This window comes from Peromyscus eremicus, chromosome 1 (genome assembly GCF_949786415.1).
Source record: "Peromyscus eremicus chromosome 1, PerEre_H2_v1, whole genome shotgun sequence".
NCBI lineage: Eukaryota > Metazoa > Chordata > Mammalia > Rodentia > Cricetidae > Peromyscus > Peromyscus eremicus.
The window spans coordinates 110,010,271-110,026,168 of record NC_081416.1 but is presented as its reverse complement, the minus strand read 5'-3'; the positions used below and the strand labels follow the sequence as shown (position 1 = coordinate 110,026,168).

The window sequence follows — 15,898 nt, the reverse complement described above, 5'->3', positions numbered from 1 at the left end:
CTTATTTGTACCAGGCTTTTTCTTTTGAGCTTCCAACCAGCTCCCAAATCATGACACAGAGACTAAGTATTAGTTTCGAATGCTCGGCCTTATCTTAGCTCTTATTTTAATCTGTTGGTCTTTGTCTGTTTTGCCTCGGGGCTTTTTACCTTTTGTTCCCTTCTGTATTTCTCACTTCCACTACTTCTCCTGTCTGGCTGGTGACTGCCTGGCTTCCAGCCCTGGGCATATCCCTCTTTTTCTGCCTTGTTCTCTCTTCCTTCTTCTCTTCTCTAGCCTAGATTTCTCCTGCTTATTCTCTCTTCTTGCCAGCTCCACCTATCCCTCTCCTGCCTAGCTATTGGCCAGTCAGCTTTTTATTAGACCAATCAGGTGCCTTAGACAGGCAAGGTGAAACAAATGCAGCAATCTTTACATAATTAGACACACATCCTTACATCATTAAGCAAAAGCAATATAAATAAATACAACACAATTTCACACAGTTAAAGTAGTATTCCGCAGCATAAACAAATGTAACACATTTTTGCCTAATTAAAGTAGTATTCCACAGCACAAACAAATGTAACACATTTTTGCCTAGTTAAAGTAGTATTCCACAGCACCTATCAAAGGTCTTCCATTCCACCTGCACCCTCACAATGGCTTGTTGTCTGGTGTGTGTGCCCTCTCATCTTCAGAACTTACAAGAGTGGGTCACCCTACAGGAATATCTCAATCTCTACTGTCCCTGCACTGTCCTGCTGCATTCAGGCTTCTGTCCCAAAGCTATAACTGTTAATAAATATGCTCCCTCTCTTATTTGGGTCCACACATATTTAATTTTATAGGTAAGCAAACTAAAGTTCCTTCCCCCCATGATATGTCTTACTAGCAAGCAGGCGCTTTGTGAGTATTTATTAAGTGAATGAATAAATAAACATCCATCATGATCATATATAATCATATCTATCATCACCATAAGCTCCATCAACATCAGATCTTAAAGGTAAGATTTGTACCAGAACTGTGTCTAGTACATAGTTGGCCCTCAGTGATTCTATGCCAATCATCATACAACCAAAGAATCTACCTGATTCCATGATTTGTGATTCTAGGAAATGTTACAAGCTCTGTTCTTTGCAAATTGGCCTCAAAATGCTGCAGCTGGAGCAGCAGCATAAACTTTCTTACATCTCTCCCTTCCCCTCTCACGCCCCAATTTTAGGCTGAGACTGTCCAGTTTCTCTGAGAGAGAGAAAGAGAGACTAGATGTGATTTCTCTCCAGCTGTTTCTACAGCTCCCACCCCAATCTTCAGAATGCAAGGAACACTGTCTTTCTGTCATTTGGCCTCCATGAGGGTTCTTGACCACTTGCCAGAAAGGACCAGCCACCTGCAGTTGATGAATCCTCTCTGGCCTTGTCCCAGACAAGGTGCTTTATTCCCAGCAAAGGCAGTGGGTATCCAGCTGTCAGGCCTGACTGCTAGGACTTGGAAATGAGCGCTTTGTCATGGAGGTGTGCTCCTGATTGAAGGTACCCTGCTGTGTTTTTCAGGCTGTGGTGGTGACTGATGGAGAGCGCATACTGGGCTTGGGAGACCTGGGCTGCTATGGCATGGGCATCCCTGTGGGCAAGCTGGCCCTGTACACAGCATGCGGAGGGGTGAATCCACAGCAGTGCCTTCCTGTCCTGCTAGATGTTGGCACCAACAATGAGGTAACAGGCTGTCTAAGCCAGGAGCTCTTGAGCCAAAAGGAAGATGAGGTGGTGGAGGGGGGGGGCACTTTTGTGGAATAATTATATCCACATGGGCTGTTTCTTTCCCAGGATCCTCTCGACCCCCACTCTTCCCACATGGTTATGAAGCAGAGGACTTTCCTCTCCCACCCATATACTTCCCCCTTTGCTTTTTCATCTTCCTCCTCTGTGTCCACGATGCCCTGGACTTACTTCTTCCCTTGTTTCCATGATCCCATGTAGCTGGCAATCCTCCTCGGGGCTACTCTGAGAGAGCAGTCAGTGGTGAGACGAGTCTGTGTTCTGTGTTTTCAAGGCAAGTGGCCTCAGTGCACGAACTGAAATTCAAAAACAAGGCCCCCAGGCTGAAATGTCTGAGACAAGCAGATGAGTGTTCTGCAGCTGAAGCGAGAGGACCTGAGCCGAGCCACAGGTCACTTCTCCTGCAGGATTCAGGGGCTTCGTCACTGAAGGAGCTTAACCCCCGTCAAGAGTTTGTCTGCTCCTGGTACCACCCTGGCACATTGTCTCTGGCTGTAATTTTCTGCCCTGTGGTTGGCAGGGAAAAAAAAGTGTCTTTGACAGGTGGTGCTGGCGCACACCTTTAATCCCAGCATTCGGGAGGCAGAGGCAGATCTCTGTGAGTTCGAACCCAGCATGGTCTCCAGAGTGAGTTCCAGGACAGCCAGGGCTACACAGAGAAATCCTGCTTGAAAAACAAACAAACAAAAATCCTCCTTTTTTTTCTTTATTTCAAAATATTTGCTTAATTCAAACTTTTGAAACAATTTAGTTCTTTCCACAAAGGAAACAAAATATATCTCTGACCAATTGTCATGTTTTTCAAATTATAATTTCATTGGAATATATAAATTATATAAAAATGAGTTCTATTGTGGTATTTTCATATTCGTCCATAATATACTTTAAAGGAATTCCTTCTAAATAACATATATTTTTGAGTTTAAAATCAGTATGTGTTCTTCTTTTAAAAATCAAAATCCAGAGATACATTGAAAGTAAAATATCAGTCACATTATCAGTATATTTATATAGAGAGAACATTTTAATGTTTTGGATATATGTTTATAAAAAAAATATGTTTATACATGCGCCTCAATAGACCTGATCACCTACAGCAATACTGCCATTTCTAGAACCTCTTCCTCTTGCTGTGTCTCTTGACTGGACTATGGGAAAGGGGGCTGGGTGGTGGCTCAAGCTTTACAGCTGCTCAATAAGGCCAGATCTCAAGGTTTGCTCTAAACCAGGTTCCCTTCTCCCAGCCAGATGTTCAAGTTTATACGAAACAACAATTAAAGCTATCCTCAGACTCACAGAGGTCGTCATCGCCTCTGTAGATGAGTAAGCAAACCTTATTTCAGTCATTCTTCCAGCGCTCCTGATAAGACTGTCACCCTGTCAGTGCCTTAGAAGCTGGCCCTGAGCTGGAGCAGACAGAGCCTGAGATTAATATGAGCTATTGTATCCCCAGGAGGTATTGGAGATCCTTTGCTGTTGAAGGTCCAGCGCCCGCCAATGTGAATGAAGTTCAAGGCTGACTTTGATTTGTAACAAATCCATCAGGAAGGATTTCCAAAAGCAAGTGGCAACCAAGGACCAGGACCTTACACCTAGTTTGAGCCTCAGAGTAGCCTCTATCACTGCCTTCTCTTCCCATTTCAGGAAACTGAGGTCTAGAGGGTTTAATTGCCTCAAAGGGATTCTAATCAGAGCCAAGAGTCTCTGCCATATCACACCCCTGCTGGGATTCAGTTGTTTTATAAGCCAATAACATCTCTTGACTTTTATTACTAAAGTAACTCTAGAATATTATTCAAATTCTTAAAAGAAATGGCATCTCTCCCACAGATCTATATTTGTGCCCCTTTTTCAATATTTATCTAATGACACATGCACATACAGATGTATTTATTACTTAGTTGTAATCATAATGCACTGTATTTTGTTCTCATCTTTTCAATCAAGGTTATTTATTTATTTAATCAAAGTTTATTGAGTGTTTAGTAGGTGTCAGGCACTCTGGTAGGCATGAGGGAGATAAACAACCAGGTCTGGGTGAATAGTCTGTCAGTGTTTCAACACTGTCACAGAATGGATCATTTTAATGAGCCGTGTAGTAGATCTACTCAGTGTCTGCTTCTCCCGAGTGCTTTACTCCAAGCATGAGAATTCCATGTTGCCAAGTGAACCAACATTCCAAAGACAGTGATTTATCCCCCTTCAAATGAGTTTGCTATGTCATGTCCCATAGTAGAGTTCTTTGTTAAAAATGCTTTTGTTTGTAAGACTTACACAATGACACCAGCTAAGATACCAGTGTAGACTGGGGAAATGTCACAAGGTCCCCTCCTCGGTGAAGAGCTACAGGCAATAAAGGGTGCTAGGAGAGTGAGAATCGGTCTTCTCTAGGGACAATCCCTCTGATAGGCTATCCAATTCTAAGTGGTCAGTCCTAAGTGCATATACATATGGGCACAACACTAAATGGATACAGGAGAAAATGTGTGTGTGTGTGTATATATGTAATATGTATAATATATACACACTCATATATTTTTATATATTTGCACATGTGCATGTATTTATATATGTGTGTGTGTATATATATATATATATATATATATATATATATATATATATAAAAGAAGAGTTCATGAAGTTGAGAGTTCAGAGGGAGCTGGAGAGACATGGGAGGGGCTGGAGGTGGGAGATTATGGGGTTGAAATGATGTAAATACAATACTGGTGTATACAATTCTAAAAAGTAATAATAAAATAAAATTTTTAATGCGTCTCATTGCAAGGCATATTCTCCAAGAGTCTTAAAGTGCGTCTCGCTGAGAGCAATTCTGGGCTGTAGGGAAGCAAAACTGGGCCTTATCACTTCCACTGCCTATAGCAGTACAGGGAAGATGCTGTTGTGAGACGTTTTTGTGTCCAAATAACAAAACCATTACTGTGTATTTCTCTATTTAAAAAAAAAAAAAAAAAAAAGCTCCTGAGGTGACAGCAATTTAATCAGTGTCAGAACACCCCTCTGAGCTCCCTGTTGAAGGAAAACATCTGTTTTCTACATCCCTGAAACCGAATCATTTTTACCTGCCAACACCAAGGACGTTTGGAAAAATAAACACATGGAGCAGTGAGCCCATAGAGGAGGGACACCCCAGGATTCAGTTCATGGGGCTCAGGAACCCCTCAGTCATGGCTATGTGTGGATGAAACCAAGTATAAGATGGTCATATTGTTCAAAGTAGAAGGCACCAGAAGCAGTATCTCATACAAATCCTTCACTCTAGGTAGGAAGAGGCCCAGAGCGTAAATGGCTTTTCTAAGGATTTGTTCCAAAATCCTGTGCACATGGTACTCTACAGTGAGGTTTTTTGGAGCACCCCAACAGGCTTAGCTCTCTGATTGCCATCCTGAGCCCTGAGAGTCTTTTGCTGCCTGAAACCCTGAACCTCTGACAGAGATGCCATGTGGCCATCTGGAAGCCACTGTGTGGCTAATGAGAATGTTGGCATCTGTAGACAGACTCAGGTGAAGACTGACCGCTGAACCAGAAACCTTGACTTTGAAGACTTGGTGAGAATGAACAGAGTTAGAGTCAGTGGCTGTGCTGGGATTTGCTGATTCTTCTATTTTGCAAGCCTATTTATTATCTGTGACTAGAAGACTCAACTTCCTGGTGTGCTACTGCCAGAGACCTCCTGCTCTGCATGCATGTATGAGGATGCTACTCCCAGAATCTCTGCAGCTTTCTCCTGGGCTTGACTTAGTTTTCCAAGAAATAAGCAATAGAAATAACTACAGTTTGGGGGAAGGGTGCTATAGCCATGGAGTGAACCCCAAGCCATGACCTCAGGACACAGATGATTTTCATGACCTCTTAGCATGCCTGTTGCTATTCAAGGTAAATATTTTTTTAACCAGAAGGTTTATCTTCCAACTTAAGTACAACATTCTGTGATATATCCAGCAAAGAGGAGGAAAAACTATTTGTTTTCTATGATAATTTGTCTCCAGGGAAAACCTTAGAAAGGCAGAGCTAGGCAAACAACCCCAGAGGATGTATTCAATCCAATTCCCACAGCAGAGGAAGAAGTTCCAGTTTGCCTTCTTTGGGTAAATTCCTTCACCTACAATTCTAATCACTGACTTATTCAGTTCCAAATGGAACTTGGTAACCATCTAACAGAGAGAAAAGATTTAGCCACCAAATTAATACTTAGGTACCAGGGTACCTTGTACATACTGGAGCTTGGGAATGAATAAATTCAGTCCCTATCCTGTTCTAAAATAATGGCTTCATCCCTTTATTCCCACCAGTGGGTTTTGGTGACCTGAGGCAGTTTACTTCACCTTTACAAGCCTCAGAAGTCCATTGGGAGGAAGCTGAAATGAGGGATTCCCAAGATCTAAGCTTTGACGCTGGCATCTTTCTTAGCCCAACACTGACGCTCTGGCAGCTGGTATCAGTTAACACAGTTCACAGATTAGCTGTGTGCTGACACTGTGCAGTCTCTGGGGAGATGTAAAAGAGAAGGGAACATACTTTTCCTCAAGAAATCACATTATGTGACAGGACTCATTATTATCCCTTTTCAACACAGAGGAAGAAACAAAGCAGCAAAGTTATATTTCTTGCCCAAAGCCTCTGAGCTTAACTGACAGGGTGTGAATTCAAACTCAGATCCATCCAATTCCAAAACCCAAAATCCCAGACCTGCTGGACCATGCCAGCTACTGCTAAACTCTTCTGGCGGGAACAGACAGAAGTAAGGACAAGAAGCTGGTGCTTAGCTCCTTTGTCCCCACATCAAATGATGGGGAAGAAAGGATGCTACCATGAGAACTAGTCTGAGCCACTTCCTCCTGGCTTTGCGCAGTTGTTTAAACCACTGAACTCCAATGTCCTGCTCTGTAAAAACAGGAATGGGACAGTGAGACACCAGATTCAATGAGGACATTTCTCCTCACAAGCCTTGTGCAAGCATAAGATGAATTTGTTTTTAGTGCCATCTCTATATGTAAGTTTCCCCCATTTTTGTGATTAGTTTTGAAGTATTTGAGGCATGGAACATCTTATTATAAAAATAAAATACAAAGATGTCTTTAAAGGGTGTTTTAGAGTCAGTGCTCATCACTTCCCTTGTTGCTGTATAAATCCCAAAAGAGGCAATGAAAGGGAGGAAGGATTTATTTGGATTTGAAAGGTGCTGTCCATCATGAGGGAAGCCATGGAGGCAGGGGCTTATTTTTTTTTTCATTTTTATTTATTTATTTTTTTCTATTATCAGCTTTGATACAGTATAAATTCTTATCCTAATAGTGATAGTAAAATGTTTTATTGAGGCTTGCCCAGTAATTGAGTAAAACCAAAACTTACTATAAGCCACAGTCATCCTAGGGTCCTCCCTGCTATATAGCCTCTCTGGTTCTGTGGGTTGCAGTCTGATTGTTCTTTGTTTTATATCTAGTATCCACTTATGAGTACATACCATGTTTGTCCTTCTGGGTTTGGGTTACCTCACTCAGGATGATATTTTCTAGTTCCATCCATTTGTCTGCAAATTTCATGCTGTCATTGTTTTTCTCTGCTGAGTAGTACTCCATTGTGTATATGTACCACATTTTCTTAATCCATTCTTCAGTTGATGGGCATCTAGGTTGTTTCCAGGTTCTGGCTATTACGAATAGTGCTGCTATGAACATAGTTGAGCATGTATCTTTGTGGTATGAATCAGTATTCTTTGGGTATATGCCCAAGAGTGGTATGGCTGTGTCTTGAGGTAGATCGATTCCCAATTTTCTGAGAAACCACCATACTGATTTCCACAGTGGTTGTACAAGTTTGCATTCCCACCAACAGTGGAGGAGTGTTCCCTTTGCTCCACATCCTCTCCAACATAGACTGTCATTAGTGTTTTTGATCATGGCCATTCTGACAGGTGTAAGGTGGTATCTCAGAGTCGTTTTGATTTGCATTTCTCTGATGACTAAGGATGTTGAGCATTTCTGTAGCTGGAGTTTTCCTGCCTGGCCCACAGTCAGGATAAATCTCTCTCACCTGCCAGTCCCACAGCCTCAGACCCAACCAAGAAAACACAGAGACTTATGTTGCTTTCAAACTGTATGGCCGTGGCAGGCTTCTTGCTAACTGTTCTTATAGCTTAAATTAATCCATTTCTATAAATCTATACCTTGCCACATGGCTCGTGGCTTACCGGCATCTTCACAAGCTGTTTCTCATCGTGGCGGCTGGCAGTGTCTCTCTGACTCAGCCTTCCACTTCCCAGCTTTATTCTCCTCCTTGTCCCGCCTACACTTCCTGCCTAGCCAATGGCCAATCAGTGTTTTATTTATCGACTAATTAGCAACACATTTGCCATACAGAACTTCCCACAGCACTTCCCCCCCCCCTTTTTTTTTTCAAAAAGGAAGGTTTTAACCTTAACAAAGTAAAATTACATATAATTTGGGAATTTGGGCGTAGCTTCTCTTACTACTTCCTGCTGGAGGGGGGGGCGCTGTATCTTATGGGGAAACAAAGAAAATTTTAGGATTATGGAGTAGTCCATGAGGCTGTATCGTCTGAACCAGTCGCCTTGAAACCATTCTGGATGTTAGATCATCTGGGCCATGGTGTCATCGGAGACCTTCAGGGGGTCTTGGCTGGTCAAACCTGATGTATCTTAATCTTGAACAAATCCATAGCCTCTGGCTTTCTGTGGGAACAAAAGAGACTCTTTTCCAAAGCAACATATCCTTATATCCAAATTTTGAAGTCAAGGTACCTTTAAAATATACATTTTGGCATAACTCAACAGCTTTTACAATCAGATGTTTTTCTGCAGTTAAAAATCCCAAAGACAACACAATCCAGATTCTCTGTGTAATATCCATTTTTACGTGGCTTATTTTTTATACTACCTTTACTGTCTCTTTAATGACTTTATTTTTTAAAACTATTTATTTCTTTATATAACTGTATATATTTTTTTCTTTCAAGCCTACATACATTTTTACACACATTGTAAACTATTATATCTGAATCTGTCTTATTGTGAATCTCTTGCTTTAAACTGCAGCAGCTGTGGCTGCTGGCTCTGCCCACCTCAGCTTCCCAACATGGCTACATTTACCACCAGCTCTACATTTACCACCAGCTCTGGGAGCTATTGTGGGTCTATGCTTTTATCCAAGCAGCGTGTAGCCCAAAAACCTCTTTTTTTGTTTTGTACCTGCAAAGGCTAAATCCACCACGCAGCTTAATGTGCCACTTGCAGAGGCCTGATTCCCGCCATACTGCAGGTTGAGCACGCACGCCAGGAACCCACCAGTAGCTGAAACCAGCAGCTGCCGCTCATTTGAGAGAGACAATTAGGAACTGTTTTTAGCTCCATTTTAGAACCTTTTTTCTCAGTTTTTAGGTGGAAACTCTTGCCACCACGTTGGACGCCATTTGTAGCTGGAGTTTTCCTGCCTGGCCCACAGTCAGGATAAATCTCTCTCACCTGCCAGTCCCACAGCCTCAGACCCAACCAAGAAAACACAGAGACTTATGTTGCTTTCAAACTGTATGGCCATGGCAGGCTTCTTGCTAACTGTTCTTATAGCTTAAATTAATCCATTTCTATAAATCTATACCTTGCCACATGGCTCGTGGCTTACCGGCATCTTCATATGCTGTTTGTCATCGTGGCGGCTGGCAGTGTCTCTCTGACTCAGCCTTCCACTTCCCAGCTTTATTCTCCTCCTTGTCCCGCCTACACTTCCTGCCTAGCCAATGGCCAATCAGTGTTTTATTTATCGACTAATTAGCAACACATTTGCCATACAGAACTTCCCACAGCATTTCTTTAAATGTCTTTCAGCCATTTGTGAGTCTTCTTTTGAGAATTCTCTATTTAGCTCTTTACCCCATTTTTTAATTGGATTGTTCAGTATTTTGATGTCTAGTTTCTTGAGTTCTTTATACTTTGGAGATCAGTCCTCTGTCAGATGTGGAGGTGGTGAAGGTCTTTTCTCATTCTGTTGGCTGTCTTTTTGTCTTACTGACCATGTCCTTTGCCCTACAAAAGCTTCTCAGTTTCAAGAGGTCCCATTTATTAATTGTTGTGCTCAGTGTCTGTGCTGCTGGTGTTATATTTAGGAAGTGATCTCCTGTGCCAATGCATTCAAGAGTACTTCCTACTTTCTCTTCTATTAAGTTTAGTGTAACTAGATTTATGTTGAGGTTCTTGATCCACTTGGATATGTTTTGTGCATGGTGACAGATATGGATCTATTTGTAATCTTTTACATATTGACATCCAGTTATGCCAGCACCATTTGTTGAAGATGCTTTCTTTTTTCCATTGTATAGTTTTGGCTTCTTTGTCAAAAATCAGGTGTTCATATATTCATGGATTAATGTCAGGGTCTTCAATTCAATTCCATTGGTCTGTATATCGGTTTTTATGCCAGTACCAAGCTGTTTTTATTACTATAGCTCTATAGTAGAGCTTGAGGTCAGGGATGGTGATGAGGCAGGGGCTTATTACACTGCATCAGGGCTGCGCTATGGGTCTGGGTCAGTGGATTAAATAGTATGTCAGTTCTTACCAATGAGCAGAAGAACCCACCAAAGCTGCATGATAAGAGCAGAGTTTAAATACTGACTATTGTTCTTACTAACCGAAGGTCTTGGGGCAGGTGGCTCAACCTCTCTGTATCTTGTGACTTCATTCATAACATAAGGGAACAATAAAAAATGAAACCCATCTCTCAGGTCCTCCTGGAAATACATATGTAACAGCTTCCTAAGAGGAAACTCCTGAAGCCTGAAGAGAGAGAGAGCGGTAGTTGGACCTTCAGACTATACAACACTGACAAGATTCTCCTAGAAAGAGAAATGAAAGATGGAACGTTAAGAACTCTGGCTACAGGAGATCCCAGAAGAGTCTCTGGCAAGCAAAGACTGCGTCAAATGGCCTCATTTAGGAAGAATGCTCTGCCCTAACCCCACCCACCACACACACACCCCTCATCTCATTCCTGAGCATTCTGGAGAGAATATGGATGCAATGCGATGGCCCTTAAACTACCCTCTTGCCACAGATTCTGTTTAGAGAGTTCAGAGTCTTCCTGTGGCTGCTGTGACATCACAGTTAAAGTCCTCAGCATGTGGCACATCAGAAGCTTTAAGAGCTGGAATGCCTGCCACTATTTAACCAGACATTGTAATTCACAAAGCTCTCCCATATTCTTTCACACAATCACCATAACCACTCAGTGTGGCTACACTTTACCCTCATTTGGCAGATGAGAAGAAAGTTCTAGGAGGCCATAAAAGTTTTCTCAAAGTCACAGCAGCCTGTCATGATGGAGGTAAAACTTGGCTCATGTAGCCCTTGTCTTCACAACTTGCAGCATCAGCTCAGATGGAGCCGACACATGAATGTGTCCATGAGCTCTCATTCTGGATGAATTAGACACAGAAATGGGAAATCTCAAGAGGCTCTAGCAGAGAGTTATTTCCTGTTCCCCAAACATATCAGCCACCTTCCCCTCACTCTGCTTCTAACCTGGAACCTTCCTTTGTGCTCATCTGCCTGGAGACCCAGCTAGCTCTTTAGAATCTGATCATCTTTTCCAGCCTGATCATTTCCCCCACAATACAATTCCCACTCACCATTCAAGTAAAGTCACTTTCCCACTCTGGGTATTCATGTGCTACACTATCTCCCAAGGCGGTGCCATCCTTCTCTGTGACAGTCAGTTTACTGATCCACACCCTCAGTACCCTGTGAGCACTCTCACAGAATCAGTCATTCTCACTGATCATTATAGTGCTCCAGGCTGCAGTCAGGGGTGTTGATGAGTTGCACATATTTTGACAGTCTTGCTTATTTTTTTTAACTCTTATTTTGAATTATTATAGATTCAGATGCATTTCTCAGAAAAAAAAATACAGTGATCTGTATTGATTACTTCTTTGTTGCTGTGATAAAATACTATGACTAACAGCAACTTGTTCCAGAAGGCTAGAGTTCATAATGATCATGAACATTGCATGGTGATGGGGCAGGAGGCTGGCTGATCACATTCTGTCTGCACACAGGAAGCATAGAGAGAGGAAGAGGAACAAGGATATAAACCCTCAAGTCCCAACCCCAATGTTGTGCTTCCTCCAGGAAGGTTTCACCTCCTAAAGGTGCCACAACCTCACCCCCAAAGTCACCACCGACTGAGGACTAAGTGTTCAAATATGTGAGTCTATATGGGACATTCCTCATTCAAAGCACCACAAGTCCCTATGCCAACTATCCAGTTTTCTTCAATGGTAGCATCTTGTATACCACCAGGAAAATGACCTTGACACAATCCGTGGATCTTATTCACATTTCACTAGTTTCGCATATATTCATATGTGTGTGTGCATACATGTGTGTTTATTTACTTCCAATTCTGTGACTTGTGTGGATTCCTATATCACTAAGGCAGTCAAGCCATGGAATACTTTCATCATAGGGATATCTCATGCTATCCATTTGTAACCATACTCATGTCCCCATTTCCTCTCTCTAACATCAAGAATGGTACATAGATGGAATCAGACAGTATGTAATCTTTGGGGATTGGCTTTCTTTCAAATCATATAGCTTGAGATTTATCTAGATTTGCCCATTAACAGACATTTTGGTTTTTTCAAGGGTTTTTTGTTTTTTGGTTTGGTTTGGTTTTTTGCTCTTATATGATGAAGCTTCTACAGTTATTAAAATAAATGTGTTATACAGGAGTTTGTCTACTGATCCATAGGGGTATGAATGAAATAGAAAGCTCAGTGGGAGAAGCTAGTCAGGCCAATGTAAACAAAAGAAGAGACCCAATGTGCATGTGGCTACTGTGATGGAAAGTGTTGTTGCAAGAGGTAATGGAAAGTCACCTGCCAAGGCTAAGGGATAAGGTGAGCATTGTTTTATAGATGAAATTTCTAGTTGCATCATTCTACCTTTGTATCCCCAAGACCTAGCATAGTGTGAGGTACATGGCAGGTAAGATTTTACTGAATTAATTAATGTTTTATAAGTCATATTGAGGACAAGAGGATGAGACCCCCATCGCCAATCCAGATGCTACCTATGGTCAGCTTCAGAGGTTCTCAATCAAGAGCACTTCTGCCTTCAAGAACACCTTTAGCAATGTCTAAAGACGTTTTTATGGTCTCAACTGCGGGTGTTGCTAGGTTCTGGTGGGTATAGATTGGAGATCCTGCTAAAAATCTTTTAATGTGCAGGTCAGCTTCCAGATTAAGGAATTATCTAAACCAAGGTGTCACTAGTGACACTATTGAGAAACCCTGAAATAAACCCAGAACCTATAGCCAGGGCTTGAAAGACTATGACTGATGGAAGCTCATCTGCCTCAAAGCATTGTTCATTTCTAAAGTGGGGATTGCATGGGAATCCAACCTGAGTCAGGGGCTTAGTCTCCAGACCCTTCCAGGGATTACCCTAGATGGAGGTAGGGAAATCAGACAGATTCCTACTTTCTTCTCTCCTCCTACCTCCTGTCCTTCCCACTAAACCTGGACACTTGCTTTGCAGAAAACAATAATAAAGCAGGAAGAGTGAGCAGGTTCAGTAAATGGATGCTCTCTATTCTAGGAGCTTCTCAAAGACCCTCTGTACATTGGCCTGAAACACCAGCGTGTTCGTGGGAAGGAGTATGATGACCTTCTGGATGAGTTCATGCAGGCTGTCACAGATAAGTAAGTGTACTGACCATGCTGTCCCTTTTAGAGAGAGCTCTTAAGAAATATCATGGCCAAAGTCAACCCTAGCTTTGGGAGAATTACAAAAGAGGCTGTGACTGTGTGCTTTGGGGGTGGTCTGAAAATTTTAACTTGACACATGCACTTGAAAGTCTGGAAGCCGGGGCTGGAGAGATGGCTCAGAGGTTAAGAGCACTGACTGCTCTTCCAGAGGTCCTGAGTTCAATTCTCAGCAACCACATGGTGGCTCACAACCATCCGTAATGAGATCTGGTGCCCTCTTCTGGCCTGCAGACATAACACTGTATACATAATAAATAAATCTTAAAAAAAAAAAAAAAAAAAAAAGAAAGTCTGGAAGCCACGTGGGGTGGGCCTATCTCCAGGACAACCTTCAAGAAGGTACTATGATGTGGAGGTAGCTAAATACCTGTTGTTTCATGAGGGAAACTCTCTTGGTCTGAGCTGCTCAGAGCAGTTTGTATACAGACACTGCTCTTCCGGTGAAAAGATGTTACCCTTTTGATAAAATGGCTTTGGAAAGCAGCTCACCATATTCATCTTCACACACACACACACACACACACACACACACACACACACACACACACACAGAGTTAGGTCAGTTTAGGGGAATGTTAATAGACCAGTGCAGCAGATTCCCCAGATCCAAGCCTTCTAGCTTTATGAGTGCTCATGTCTTCTCTGGTGACTATAATGTTGGCATCTCCACTCTCTGCCCCTGCTTATTCTGCCAGGCACCATGGCCATCCACACTCACTGGCATGCTACCAGGAGTTCTAGCAATGCCCTCCACAAGCTGGGCAAACCAGAGCTTCTATGACTCAGTGGACCTGATGAAGACAAAACATATTTCATTCTCCCTTGAAAAGAGATAAAATCATATTGTGGTTCTGTGGGGTGGGAAAGATGCTGCAGACAAAAAAAAAAATTAATAGTGGGGCACAGAGTGGGAGCAGAAGTTCAAGTAAGCTGGAGGATCAGGGATCCAGTGCATACCTGGAGAGGTTTAGGCTTTGGAACACATGCTACATCATGAGAAGAGAGCAGAGGCAGAGTGGGGTAGGGGAAGGGGGGGGATGAGATAGATAAATCAGGCTTGGGATTCTTCCAGAAAGAAGGGAGTTGAGAATGTACTCAAAGGAAATAACACAATGGTGTGCCAAAGGTCTAGGCTGAGAGAGAAGGGGAAAACGGACATGGAGAAGCAGGAAGCAGGGAAGGGATGAGGAAAAGTGTAGGGCCGGTAGATGGTAAGTCCTGGTGAGAATTCAGAATTATTGCACTGGGTACCAGGCAGAAGAAACTGGTTGAAGGGAAGTGATACCCTAAACACTGCATGTCTGTAGTCAAGACTGCAAAGGAAATGCACCACTGGGATGCAGCCACCAAGGAAGCTAATTCACAAGTTGGTGTGTTAATAGAAACATAGCATCTAGAACAAAGAAGGTGATTCCCACTTCCTTTTTCCCCTTTCAGACTATCTTAATGCCACCTTCAAGTCCAGACAAAATGTACCTTCAAAGAACAATAGCCGTGACAGTGTAGGGAAAGAAATGCTTGGTTTGGTAGTGAGAGGCTCGGCGGCCACTCCGTCTATATCAAGGGGCAGGGCTCTTTCTGGATATCTGAAAGCTATTCTTCCAGAAGAGAATTGGATTTGTTTCTGTGTGTCCAAAGGAGATCCAAAGGGTACAGTGCCAACAAAGGTCATTTTAGGCACAAAGTAAGTGCCACGATACACTGAGTTCTGGATATGTGTTCTCTGTCATGGAAGGAATGCTAGGATATGTCTTTTGGTGTTTTGGTGGTGATAGTATGGATGGGTTCAAGCAGCACGTGCTTTTGAATGTGTCTTCCCACTCCGTTACTCTAGTTTGACCTCTTAAGAATGCCATGTAGCTGGCAGGATAGGTACTATCATGCCCACTTTAATGGAGGAAGAAGCTGAGACCCTAAGATAACAAGGCCACTGTCTTGGCTCACAAAGTACTCACAAAGTACTTTGCAGGACTGTGAGGTGGACCCAGTGCGCCAACTCCACCTGCAGGCTCTTTCTTATAATGTTTTGTGACCTGAGCAAAGGGAACGGCATTGCCTTAGAGAGCCTATTTTTTGCTTCCTGTTTCCAGGGCTCATCGCTTGCTTATGAGTCAGTAGTCATCCCGTAATTCCCCAAAGAGAAGTCTTGCTATTCATGTGAGAAGGTTAAATAAACTAGGATGTAAGAGGCTTTTCAAATCACCATCAAAAATCAATTCACAGCTCCACAGTCACACAGACAGTCCAGGGTGAGCCCTTAGGGAAGGGTGTGCATCAGCCACCAGGAATGTGTCCTTCTGCAGAAGAGATGATGAATGGGTTGACAGTTCATT

At 42.6% G+C, this 15,898-nt stretch overlaps 1 protein-coding gene across 1 annotated transcript in view; it reads left to right on the top strand.

The window, feature by feature from the left end:
• The window catches only part of Me3 (malic enzyme 3), a 200,659-nt gene that overhangs the window by 142,866 nt on the left and 41,895 nt on the right, over positions 1 to 15,898 (top strand). Inside the window, exons 5-6 of the mRNA XM_059271686.1 lie at positions 1,539 to 1,700; positions 13,396 to 13,499. Coding sequence (XP_059127669.1) covers positions 1,539 to 1,700; positions 13,396 to 13,499 — 266 coding nt within the window. The remainder of the gene's footprint in view (positions 1 to 1,538; positions 1,701 to 13,395; positions 13,500 to 15,898) is intronic.